We start from the raw sequence: 14102 nt of genomic DNA on the forward strand, positions 1-14102 counted from the left end.
TGATCATGCAGGGTATTTTCCTTTTGCACATGATGTCACTCACCATAGATTATATCTTAATGAACCAGGATATTAGTTCAGTGCTTTGTTAGGTAAAGTATTATTTGTTTTTCATCTCTATGCAATAAACACACAATAGATTATTTGTAATAGTAAAGGGTGAACTGACAGTAGACAAGCAACAGAAGGAATATGGAGATAAGGAATGAGAAGTGAGACCAAGAATGGTGTGGTGGAAATAGATAAAAGAGAGGTAGGTGATGTATCTGGATATAGCAAGTTTGAACCTGCTTTTATTATTTTTCTTGGTAGTGCTGAATGCAGCATCTGTGAGACAATTGTCATAAATGAAATAGTGGTCATAAAATAGAAAAGGACACTAGACATAAGGAAAACATTCTTCACCATGAGGACAGCCAGGCACTGCAACAGGCTGGTGAGAAAGACTGTGCAGTCTCTGTTCTTGGCATTTTTCAGGATAGTGCTCAACAAATCTCTGAACAGGGTGTGTTGACCCTATGTTGATGAGGTTGGTCAAGATGACTTCCTGGGGTCCCTTCTAACCTGACTGTCTCTCTTCCCCCTTTTGATCCACTAACATTAACCAATATTACTCTTCTGTGTAGCATATACTTTAGTAACCTCATTAGAAAATAAGTTACCTCTCTGTTTATTTTCTGCTTCATATAGAATATATTATAGTAGTGCTTTCTCTGAAGCAAAATTTGGGAAAACTATATAGAAAATACATTATTTTCAACAAATGTACTTAATGTTGACAGTCAGTGTTAAGAGCTGCCAAAAGTTTAATTCATTCATGTCAACTTAATTCACTGGTTTTGCGTGTAAACGTATTGAATCATATTCTTATTACATGATTACATGATAGGTTTTTCAGTGGGATGAGTGTGTCATTGAATATGCAAAATGGGTAGGTTCAGAGAAACTTATTAATGGTTATAGATGAGTGAATATATAGGACCAAAACATTTTATATGAAGATACTTGAATGCCATGGAAGAGAGTAATATTCAATGCATAGTTTCTACAACAGAGTTCTTGTATGATATTGTGCAGATAAGTCCTCCAAATAAGTGTTCATATGTAACCAGAAATTATATTGCATATGTAAATAACCTGACAAAGTACAGTGTATTTTGAGAGTTGTAGTTGCTGTGTGGCTTGTGGCTATAAAGTGAAATGATACAAAGAATGCAAACAATATCTGGAATTTTTTAAATGTATCTTACCACTTTACTCAGTAAATAAGGATGAATAGCTTTCTATCAGAGGACTATTCAGTTTTTAATCATGTTAATACCAGTACAATATTTTTGCTGTCACGGGATTTTGTTAAATTCGGTAATTTGTGTAACACAGTTAGATATTGCTGAACATCAAAGTCCAAGAATATTAATAATTCTTTATTTTTTTCTGAATAATTTGTATTTGAAGACAAACACAGATTATCATAGAATCAAAGAATGCCTGAGACAGGAAGGCGCTTCTGGAGACCATCTAGTCCAACTCCCTGCTCCTAGCAGGGTCAGACAGAGATGGTGTCTCAGGACCATGTCTATCTGGGTTTTGAATATCTTCAAGGATGGAGACTCCACAGTCTCCTGGGCAGCTTGTTCTGCTGTTTAGTCACCCTCTCAGTAAAAAAAGTTTTTCCTCTTCCTGTGTTTCAATTTGTGCCCATTGCCTCTTGTCCTGTCACTGGCCACCACTGAGAAGATTCTGGCTTTATCTGTACTCACCTCTATCAGATATTTATGCACATGGCTAAGATCCCTGGAGGCTTTTCTACTAAAGGGTGAATTGCTGGCTCATAGTCAACTTCTTATCCACTAGGACCCCCTGGGTCCTCTCTGCAGAGCTGCTTTCCAGCCACTCAGCACCCAGCCTGCAATGGCGCATGGAGTTCCTCCTGCAGGATCATCATGGAATCATTGAATCTTTGCTTCATGCCTGAAGTGCCAGAGAGTAGAGAGGGCTGGCTGGTCCCTAAGAGACAAGAAGCTAGGAGCAAAGCACAGAAACACAACCACCAGAGCAGGGGCCTCAACAGTCAGGACCCATCCTACAATAGCCCAACAAGGGAGCAGGCAGTCCTGGGGGTGTCAGCCATGCTGAGCCAGGAGTCCAGGTCATCAGACATACAGAAATGGTTGTTTGCACCTCGAAGTCAGAAAAGTTGATTGCTCTTATAGATGGTAGCATTAAACCTCTAGTTAATCTTAAATAATAAAAATGAATGTGCTTTAACAAAAAAAAAAAAAAAAGTGGTTTAAAAGCTAGATTTTGACATGACATTCTTTGTGCAGGATGAGTAATGTAATTTGTATTTTTAACAGTACAGCCTCAAATAATACAACTTAAAAATGAAACCACGTTTGAGAATGGGAAAGCCACCCTCACCTGTGAAGCAGAAGGAGAACCTATCCCAGAGATTACTTGGAAAAGGGCCATTGATGGAATAACTTTCTCTGAAGGTGACAAGGTAAATCAGCCTTTAATGTCTAAAATATCTAAATATGCATTGTCTGGCTAATCTTCTTTTTGTAAGCAGAAAATTAATTTAGAGATAGATAAATTCTAGATTCCTCTGGAATTGGAAGGAATTGCTACTTTCCAAGGTAATAAGAGAGACATGGAGATTCTAAATTTTAAATTTAAAAGAAAACAAAGAAAAAAGCAATTAAAGTGCTGAAAGGTAATTCATCTCATCAGGCCTGAATTTTCATACATAATCCCTACTAAGGGATTCAATTTTGCCTTGAGCAAAATGGCTGTCCATAGGCCTTCTTGACTGTATTTGGACTCTGTCCAGTATTTTTCAAAATGCAGTGGAGCTTATAGAAATCTGAAATTAAAAATTCTGAATACTTGGAGTTCTTCATTTCCCACTTATGCTTTTTTTCCTATTTTTCTCTTTTCTTATATTTTTGCTCGCACAGAGCAAGTAGTCTGTAGCTACAAATTGAGCCTATTTTCTCATTTTGTTTTCTGATTTTCATGTTTTATTACAAAAGTAAGTTGAGTAGAGAAAGATTACAGTATGACAGTCAGTTATTAAGAAAGTCAGTTACTGTGGGAACAAGAGCTATAGTTAAATGGAATGGTGAAAGCAATAGGGAACGGTGTAGTGTTATTCCTAACCATGCAGATTAGCTGTTTCTACGGAGCTCTTTTTATTTTTCCTTTTATTAAATAATTTTCTTTTAGTATTTGAACAATTATTTTCTTCTTAATTTCCATACATAAACTACAGAATTTCTCTGTGCTGGTTAAAATATGAGATACCATCTTTCTGGATGGCTAATTCAGAATTTTTACTCCAGATAATCAAATAGCAAAATACAGTCTTCTTGCAGATGTCTACATATTCATAGCTGATGCTTAAAAAAGCAGTTGACAGACCTATACAGCAATCATGCCACTGAGGGGATTAGATACACAGTAAGTTAGTCAGTTTATAGGGAATTTCTATATATTAAGGAATTATATACTTCCGTTATTTGTATTCCGAAGGAGGATGTCTGGTCTGGACTAGTCCCTGACTTGACCTTTCCTGGAATTGAGGTAGTTTATGTGAGGCCCTGTCTACCATTTTCCTGCTCTGTGATTTCTATTGGGGAGCAACATAACAGTATTTATATAATATTTTTTTCTAATAGTTTTGCATTAAAACAAAACAGTTTCTCTCCTCCTTAAATATTTAAAGTCAAAGGTCCTCTTTCTGACCCACAAGACAACACTTGATTCCAAGGTTACAAATGTAGCTTTTCACTTCTGTTTGGAATGTTCCCAAAACAACTTTGTTACATCAGAAATTGAAAATTAAATCAAATCACAGAAACAAGCTAAGAAATGTTGGTGCAGTTGAAACCAGAAATTTATCCAGTGCTTATATAGGACAGTATTACATTCCTAATTCAAACTGCAGGTGATTAAACTGTCTAGATCTGTTACTGTAGCATTCTCTGAACTGTGGTGCAACATAATACTGACAACCAAACTAAAACCTATGTTCACTTTCTACTGGTGTGCTGACATACTGTATGTGGAATATAAAAAGAATGAGAATAAATGCAGTCATATGGTTTCCTTTTTTTCTTGCCAATGAAAGAACTATATGTGTATTGCTCATGGGAGAGTTTTTGCTGAATGTTGAATAGATGTTCTGAAATACTGTATATGTTCTTGAGCTATAAAATATGCTGCTGCATTTGCCCTGTGGTCCTCCATCTCTAGGGTACCAAAGTCCTGGCTTGTGCTTTCCTACCAAATTAGGTGGACAGGGAACAAAACTGGCAGTGATTAAATTACTGAATAATTGTTGAATAATACCACAATATTTTGCACACAGAAAGAGAAGGAAAAGGTGAATTGAAGAAAATTGGGGGTGGTGGTGTTGTAACATAGGCTTAAATTGAAATTATTACTTATGTGATAACTTCTGAAGTAATGTCCAATCACCAGACTTACTTGCATAAACAAAAGTTATCATTACCTTCAGTGAATTCATCTTTGGAATTTTTTACCAGTTTTAAAACATTTTTTGTTATAGACTGCACTTTATCCAACATTTTTGTTGAGTTAAGAATATCTTTGGGGGATAATTTTTTTCTGTAGAAGATGGAAGAACTGCTCTAACTATAATATTAATGATGAATAAATAACATGATGATGATTAAAAAACACAGAAAATGTTCCTTTTTAATTATTACTTTTAGTATGTAGCTCCTCAATTGTGTTGTTCTTGTTTTGATAAAATGCAAGTATACCTCATGTGGATAAGGAGGAAGGCTGAATGTGAGATCATTCTTAGTGTGAATGGATTCAGAATGTTTTCTTTCGAATGATAGATAGATCTTATAACCAGGACATAGGCTTTTCTGAATTTTGAAATTATTTTGTCCAAAAGAATGGAATAGATGCACCAGTCATAGATCAAAGAAATAACCCTGCTGGGCTTAAGGAGGATAATGTTAATGAGTAAGAGGTCTATAATTATCTCTTAGGAAAATACAGCTTTGATAAAGGATTTTCAGTACATCAGAAGTGAGCATTTGAAAGTTGAAGCCAAGTGAGTTCAAACCAGAAGCAAAGAAGCCTTTTCCTCTTTCCTTTTATCAGTTAGCTTTTGGAACAATATACCACACAGTTTGTGGTCCCTCCTTCATTAAGAATTTGAAATGAAGGGGTCTTTCCCCTTCCTTTGACTTCTCTTGAAAGTTTAAATTTAAAGTTTTCCAGGAGGTCACATTAGATGACCTCTGTACTCCTTTTATGGCTTTATAACTCATAAATACATGAGAGTGGGTAAGCCTGAGTAAATGAATGATTATGCATGACAGAAGGTGTTTGGCTCACCCTTAAAGATTTGAAAATGGAAATGGAGGTTTAGTCCAAGACCAGAGCTTCATCTGCTGTTGCAGTATCAAGCCAAAACTCTCTGCTTGGTGCATGCACTTCTAGTCCCCAACTCCCCAGCATTGCACGTCCTTTCACTAACGTGCCAACCTGGCCATGCCCCTTTCGGCTGTGATTTGAAATGGCATGTTCCTACAGACCTTTGTGCATCCAGCAGCCCTGGCCCTTTTCCTAGTTAAAAGAGGAGGCAGGAAAAGAGTAGCTTTTTGTAAAACAGAAGGAAGGATAGTGATTGGATTTGATTTGCTGTAATCACTTATAAAATGGATTTTGGACATGTACATACATATCTACATACATCCCTGAAGGAGAGCATATCCTGATTCTCTGGTACAAAAACGTCATTGATTCCTGTGCATACTGCAGAAGTGTGAGAGTAGAGTTTCATGCTTTACTTTTCTAGCATCTAATTCTAGCAAAAATATGAAAGCTGACCAACATTGTTTGTAATTACCATCTCAAGCCCTGTTTTGGAATACAAATGACAATAACAGATGGAGCTTGATTTGAGACAGTAGCTCCACTGTGTGCAGCATGTGTCCAAAGAGACAGTCTTTATCCTGAAGAATTTCATCTAAACATGTAAAATGAGTGAAAGAAGACAGTGCAGAGATGTCACAGTCTAGTATCTGATACTCAGTTTTGATAATGCCTCATGTATGGGGTAACTGGTTAACAAAGAAACAAAGAGGGGGAAAAAAAAGAAAAGAAAAGAAAGAAAGAGGTCTTACAAATTGGGTGTTGGATTTAAGATATATGAAATGGTACTGTATTTTGTATATATTTGATACAGATTCAACAAATGTCTTTGAAATACTTTACACTATTCTTCTTGTATCCAAAAGTAAAAAAACATCTGATTTTTAACTTTATAATGAGGACTACAGAGATAGTTTGAGTTCTGCTTCCTTCCATCTACCTATCATTGCAATAACAATTTGGGTGTCCCCGTGAAATATCCTGTGACATTTGTTCTAAATGTTGCAGAGCTCAGACCAATAATTAAATTTTTTCCCAAGTTTGAATTCACTTTATAGTGGCATGCAAGCCATAACTATTTGGAGCTTGTAGAGCTTTTCGTAGATTTCATGATCAGGCAATAGGCAAAGACAAAGAACTTGGGCTTTGTTTTGTCTTTTTCTTTGAAAGGTGAACTCTGCTTTTTCCCCAAGTCTGTTAACTCCACTTCAGCTATTATAAATGTTAATAAAAAGAGTTTGAAATTTTTTTTACTCCCTGTATATGCTATCCTCACTGCACAAAAAGAAGCAGTGTTACAGCGTCAGTGACTTGTGTTGCCTTTCTTTTGAGATAGTGAAGAGACCTCTTCTTGCTCATCAAGGATCAGGTCTTTATTTGAAATGTATCACCCAGAAAGAGGAAACATAGACATATCTAAGGCATTTTAATCATAAATTAATCTCAGGAACTTTTCTGCTTTGAATGGCTGGAAAAATTTAAGGGGCAAGTCTCATTGCCTTACTGAAGAAAATTGTTATAGCCTGTTTCAACTACATGTTGTGTGAACAGCTTCTACTTATAATATCATAGAATATTTTTGCTGTTGTAATATTATCATAGGCCAGCAGGCCAGAATGGTTTATGTAGCCAGCTGCAATTGTGTTTGATTATGCAGTTGAGACACTGCAAAGAATTCAATCAGGCATCAGAGATTTTTTTATTTTGTTTTTAACCCCAGAATGAATCATGGTGGGCTTCACATGTTAAGACTGTGAAATACAAGAGTAAGAATGTTGTGACTGGAAGGAGAAGGTAAATAAATGGCCTTGAGAGTGAGTGGAATGCAGGAGGTTGGCTTTGAATGTTAGGTAGTTAGTGCTGTTGAGAATATACAGATTTATACCCTGTGGCATATGGAAAACATGGAGCACATAGGAGCACTGAATAATATACTCTCACCAGTCATCTGATCCACAGAAATCTGCGTGTGTTTGGGGGCTTCTTCATCTTCTCTATGGCATCTTTAGCTGCACTAATACGGGCTTAGGACAAACTCTTCAGTTAACTAGAAGGAGCTAAAATATAGTGTAGAGTTTTGGGAAGTGACAGTATTTTAGTAGCAAGATTGATTTTGGAGGGGTGAGATTATATGCAGTTAGAAATTAAGACTAGCTTTCCTGGGTGAGCTGAGGAAGCAGTACAGTAGGAAAGTTGCAAGCCAATGTGGATATTTCAAAGTCCGTAAGTAGCCCAATCACTCATCTGAGTTCTACGCACTCCTTTAGGTAACAATATCTGCAGCGATATGTAAATAAAGCCAAAACTGAAGCTAGTAATTATTTTGACATACCATAGCCTCTTCCCCAGTTCAGGCTTGGTTGGTGGTTATATTGACAATTCAATACTGAATCTCAGCCACATGGCCAGAGGGCCCTTCAGATTTGTTCCTCTTTTAAGAGAGAAATTAAATGCTGTTACCCAGAGTAGACCCACATGGCTTTACATACACACATCCATATATACATTCATGTGGCATGGATGGCTGTATTGGTATTACACTAGCTCAGAATTCTCTCATTTCTTCAAATTTTTCCTTTCAGTAAAACTTTAAGATCACTTTCCACTGGGACAGAATTAAGTAAACAGAGACAGAGTTGCTGATCCTTTAAAGATGACAAACAGCCAAGAAAATGTAAAAATTAATACCTCTTCTGTATTAAAAGCTTAACCTAGGGAAAGAAGGATGTTTATTTAGGAACATTACTAATTTAATCAATTGTTTAACATGATACCTTAAATTAGGTACAAAGTTTTCATCCATTGTGTAAATGGATAATCCTATTTCTATCTAGTTCATATTTCAAACTTAAAAAATTGTCTCCCATTTAATCCATTTGCTTATGTACTACCTATGCACCAGGTAGATATTTTGGGGTACTTTCTGTGGGTTGTGGTGCTGCATTTACTGGCCAAAATAAAGGCATGGAAATGGCATTTCTTTCCCTTCCAATATTAGCTTTTTCCATTTAGTCATCAGTGATGATATACCGTCTGTTACACTAATGAAGACTAAAATTATCAGGGAATTTTTTATGGACCAACATTTCCTGCGATACCAGTGCAGCCTGGACTTGAATATTCATTCATTCCTTCCACTACACAGAAGATCACTTCATGAGCTTCTGCCTAAATATCAGTTGTATTATTTGCTAATGGTTTAATTACTTTCAAATAGCTGTTGCTTGCCTGATAAAATAGAGATCCTGCATGTGATTACATATTGATACAGCCCCACATTATAGACTGGATTCATTGGTGGTATTCACTGATGTACTATAGGACATCCCCCAGAGATATTGGAAATGTTACATTTTCTATGTACCATGGAAACTCATAGGAAATGAGCACAATCAATGGCACAATCAGCAGTGCAATGCTGGCAAAATGTATTTTACGCTATTAAAACCTGTCAGCAGTTTCCCTGACCTGAAAGACAGTTTGAATACCCTTGTATATTAGGAGAAAATAACTATTTACTTTTGGCAAAACTAGGATGAAAGCAAGTGGCCTGGATTCTATTTTTCAATCTGTTGATTATTTTGTTTAACAAATTATCTAAACTCTGTGTAATAATTAGTTCTTAATAATTTATTAATGTCCTTAGTATGCTGTTAAAAAACCACATTCTCCTATCACATTTTCACTGTATCATCTCCCTGTGTACATCTACTCATACACTGTCTTCCTATTAGTACCAGTTCTTAGATTTCAAACACAGTCAAGTTATGGTAGTTTAACATGAGAATGCTGATGGACCAGTATATGTCTATCATCTGTGATAGGAAGCTGTGCAGCTTGACCAAAAGTGTAATGCAGGAGTGATATTTCTTTGCATTGGGAAAAGTAAAGACTGTTTGCACCATCCCTTATTGACAGCTTCTGAAATTCAGCAAACAGTATTTCTTAAGACTGCATAACCGAAACATAGGTTGAGCTCTGATTCATGGTTCAAAATAACTCCCATCTATGCATGGACTCAACCTGTGTTATTAAAATTTCTGAATGTTGCAATAACCTAAATAATGGTATTAACAACAAGACGGTTTTTGTCTTTCTATAAATTTATGCTTGTACAAGTCGTGACATTTATGCCAAAGGTCAGTGAATTGATAGCATGTGGTAATCTTTACCTTACTGCAAACAGATCATCTAACATGCTTTAATAGATCTTACAGTTAGCTGATATGTAATCTTAAAGCCCTCAGGGTTATATTACTTTGTAAAAATTGATTGAATTAACATAGTACTCTATAAATGTTCCTCTTCTTAAAATAGTATACAGAAATAGATATTCAATATAGAAATTTGCATTAAAAATACAGTTTTGTGAATATTTAGAGTTCCAAACTGAATATTTTTTTATCAGCACACTTCCGGAGCTTTCCAACTTGTTTCAAGCTCTAGTAACAGCACATTTTTCCATAATAGTTTCCACCCAGCTTAACTGATACCTTCAGCATAATATTTTTTTATACCTGTACATATAAATAAATTTAGAAATGTAAATAGAGAAACTCTATTGGATGGTACCAATTAAATAAAATAACTTGTAAACAAATATTTCTGTGCCCTTTCAGATATGTCCAGGTTAGCTCATTTTCTCCATTTTGCTTGCTACTGCAATAATTTCCTTCTGTTCCTTCAGTTGCAAAAAGCCCTACAGAATTATTGGGGTTTGTGAGCAAAGACTATTTGATCTATGAGATCTGGATCTGTGTCCTCCTCTAGACAATTCCCATGCTCCTCATAACTCAAGTTATGCATTTCTGGCTTTCCGTGCCTTTGCTTCCCCTAAGGAAGCCATGTTGCTTATATTTCCCCCTGCAGGGCTCCACCTCATCCCAGTTTCCAGGCAGACATCCTCTCTGCTGTCTAGCCATATTAATTTTAATAAAATAGACATCACTTTTACAGAAGACTGGAAAGGATCGCAAGCTGCATGCAACTACTGAACAAACCAGGAAGAGAAATTCAAATTGTGATTCCTTTTTTTTTTCCCCCCAAAGAAAGCAGATGTGCTGCTCTGTGTTACATAACTGCATACCTTCACCATGTCATTCTTGCAACTAAAGCTAAACTGTGACATGATTTGAACCTGAATTCTATGAAAATGAAATGAATGTATATATGAATGCACTAAGCTCAGTTTGAGACTCTTGAAGCAGTTGTCATTTTAAAGATTATTTTTTATTCTTACAGAATAATTTTGTGAGGGGCATACAACCCATATTTATTCAAGATTTTGTTACTGGTCCAAGTAATGTTTTATCAATTTAAGCAAAATAAAACAAACAATTATTCTTAGTCCAGTTACAATGATATGAACACTTTAATCCAAGTTACCTAAGTAATACAGGGCAAAATTTTAACTTTACAGTTAAAACTGTTATACAAAAGCTTCCTAGTTTTCTTTTCATTGTTATAGTCACCTTTCCAGTATTCTCCTGAGACCTGAGGTTGACAGCACTTATTTTCCTTAAAAGAAACCCAAAATTTTAAAAAAGGGAGACAAGGGTTGACAATTCATCAGCACACTAGATTCTTCTCCAGGGGAGAATACAAATTACTTAACCTTCCACCCCAATCCCTTAAAAATCATGCTTCCTTCCCTGCCCTGGGTCAACATTTTTTTGTCCATTTGGCACTGCAGTCAGCATACATGCTTTGTCTCCATGGGTTTTCAGCTGCAGGTTGTTTTGATTTCTTTTTTTTTAACTGTTTTCACCTGTTGGTTATTAAAGTTACAGAACTGCCTCCCCCAGTCCCCATTAAGATAAAGAGCTAATGTTTGTTAGTTAGACCTTTGTCATACATGGTTCTTTGCACAGAGCTAAGCAGAAACAAATTCAGGTAGTTACCTGATGACTAGGGACTTGCAATCATAAAGCAAACTGAAATCACCTCAGGCCAAGGCAAAGAAAGCCTGCCAAGTCCTGAGACCCTGCACTGGAACAGTGCAGAGCCTTTACTAGTAATAGGAGATTCATACTTAATGGGCTACAATCACTGCCTGAAGGAAAGCTGGGATCCTAGTGCTTGATGTTTCCTTGTTCTTTCACAGTTTTGTAACTTGCTCTGTATGGACAGTTCGGTGTAGTACAGTGGTTTAGTTTCACTGTACTAGTTATTTCTACAGCTGAAGTAATACTTACTTCAGATTTGAACTGACCCAAACAGAAACAGGACCAGGTTGAAGTTCCTAGTCAGAATAACCATACTTGTTGCTTTTGATGCTGTATATATTTAATAGTGTTTATTCTTGTTCAGATGCACAGAGATTGAGTAGTCACTGAAAAATAAATTCTGGCAAATCACAGTTAGTATTTTAAGTCTGAGCAGTCTTAGATCCCATACTGACACATGTTTGGAGCCATATGCTTATGCTAGAGTATTCACTTACTCATACTTTGCAGGAAGACCTTGTGACTCCAATTTGCACTGAAGTTACAAACGCTTTGCAACGATTTTAAAGATTTACAAAGCTGGGGTATAATCACCTGTGTCTTATTCTCATTTATCCAAAGAATCAAGTTACAATACGACTTGATTGTCTCAAGTAAGACATAGTTGTATAGTAAAATCATTATTTTTGGTGGCTGTTTTATCTGAGGTCTGTATTGAATAACAACGTTGTACTTAATGGATTTATTCCTGAGAATTTTGCTGATCTGAATCCATCTGAGTCACCTATGTTAATGGCATCATCACAGTGTTGGAGTAGATTCAGATCAGCAAAATTCTTAGGAATAAAACCATTAAATACAGTCTTTATAAGTGAATCAGAATTTCTAATTGCAAAGTACATATGTAATTATGACAGTTGTAATATTTCAGTTATAAACACACATTTGTTGTTGCTATTGTTATTTTTTATGGCCAACACTAATGCTTGTTTTCCTCTACAAGCTTTTTACAGATGATGCTAATATATTTACCATCAATAATCATCAACCATTTCTTGTGATTTGCATCTTTAGTGGAAGTAATCTTAAATGGCTGATCATCATATTTTCTCTGTTTATTATTTTTCTTTCATACATTTTTGTGAGTAAAAACCAACAAAGGAAAGAAGTTCATTTTTCTGTTTCATGTCTTAGTAAGTGGTTTTGGTGTATTGGATATCCCGTGTCATCTCATTACGTAAAAACTTAATGTTTAAAAGAAATACCAGCATGAATCAATCAAATATTTCATAATTTCTAAAAATTATATGAAACTTTCAAGAATACATTTTTCCTGAGATTGTACATGCTGTTAACAACCTGCACAGAACCCGCTACTATTTCCAATATGAATTCTTTAAAAGTAACTGCTATGTCTGCAAATGAACAGAAAATCAAAACAACGATTTTTTTTTCTTCAAGATCTGTTTTTTGTGCCTTCCCTGGTGTTCACTGTAGATCTACAAACAATAGATTCTTCAATAATTTCTTCCTTGTGGAAAAACAAATTTCTAACAAATTCAGGAGTTTGTAGAATGCTGACATATATATTTAACAAGCTGCAGTTCTAAAGGAATCACAAGGTCTCCTATAAAAATCACTGAAGTCCAAGACACTGCTGTAGCATTATTCTGATTCACTGGACATTAAGGCATATGCACGTAGCAATACTCTGGAATTTTCTGCTGTCTCCAACAGGTGCATGGATAGAATACATTTACCTGAAGAGAATGGGAAATATTGTGAATATACCATCCATAATCCAGAAGGGAGCTTCCATCAGCTTCTACACGATGATGGCTGTTGTGACTAACAGCCTTTTCTCATCATCAAAGGTAGATTTTCAGACTAGGAATTGCTGATCACTTACATTTAATAGACTTCTGGAATTTTATCATCATTTAGTATCAGCATGTCAGGTTGCAGAAGTTCTTATCTTTCATGCTGCTTCAAGGAACAGTTTCATTAGCAATTGTGATCTGCTTAAATCTCACATATAAGAAACATCAGCCTGAAGTACATGATCTGAAGTTTTCCTCTCGTGGATATTAACACAACCCGAAATCAGAAAGCTTCCTAAAACAATTGTTATTCATGAATTCCAAAGATGATTCTGTTAATCAGTATTTGTTTTCTCCTTGAAAATTCAGTGATGTGTACTCAGAACATGGCCAAGACAACATAATGCGTTGGCAATTTTTGAGAATTAGATTTGAAGAAGGAAGAGCTAAGCATAAAATTAAAACAGGTTTTATTTTTGTTTATTTTTTCATCCTTCCCACCCCTCCCTGCCCTCAACGTGAGGATCTTCTACCATGTACATCTGCAGCAGCTCCTTTGGAGGAACTTGAAAAAGTCTTGCAGCTTTTACTCAAGTTATATGTTCTCACAATGACTGTTCTTGAGTATGTTTCACCCTATTTTACAAAGAAAACACTCTCAATTCTAATCCACTCTTCTCTGTTAACACATGCAATGCACATCCAAAATAGCACTAAAGTATACAAGGTGTCAGAAGACATAGTTGGTAAATATGTGACAGGCAAAACTGACCTGCAGTGGTGTAACTATGAACAGTAATGGCACTTTGATCACAAATAACCTTTAAACATTAGAAGAAAAACAAAGGTATTTCAACTTGTCTAGATTTTAAATGTAGGGATTTTTTGCTTGCAGTCTTGCACTTGGAGTTCAAGGGAT

At 35.8% G+C, this 14102-nt stretch overlaps 1 protein-coding gene across 2 annotated transcripts in view; it reads left to right on the forward strand.

Moving 5' to 3' along the window:
- The window catches only part of NCAM2 (neural cell adhesion molecule 2), a 322753-nt gene that overhangs the window by 200736 nt on the left and 107915 nt on the right, over positions 1–14102 (forward strand). For both annotated transcript variants that reach the window (XM_074813831.1, XM_074813842.1), the window contains exon 8: positions 2358–2503. In XM_074813831.1, coding sequence (XP_074669932.1) covers positions 2358–2503 — 146 coding nt within the window. The remainder of the gene's footprint in view (positions 1–2357; positions 2504–14102) is intronic.

This window comes from Strix aluco, chromosome 2, assembly GCF_031877795.1.
Source record: "Strix aluco isolate bStrAlu1 chromosome 2, bStrAlu1.hap1, whole genome shotgun sequence".
Classification (NCBI taxonomy): Eukaryota; Metazoa; Chordata; class Aves; order Strigiformes; family Strigidae; genus Strix; species Strix aluco.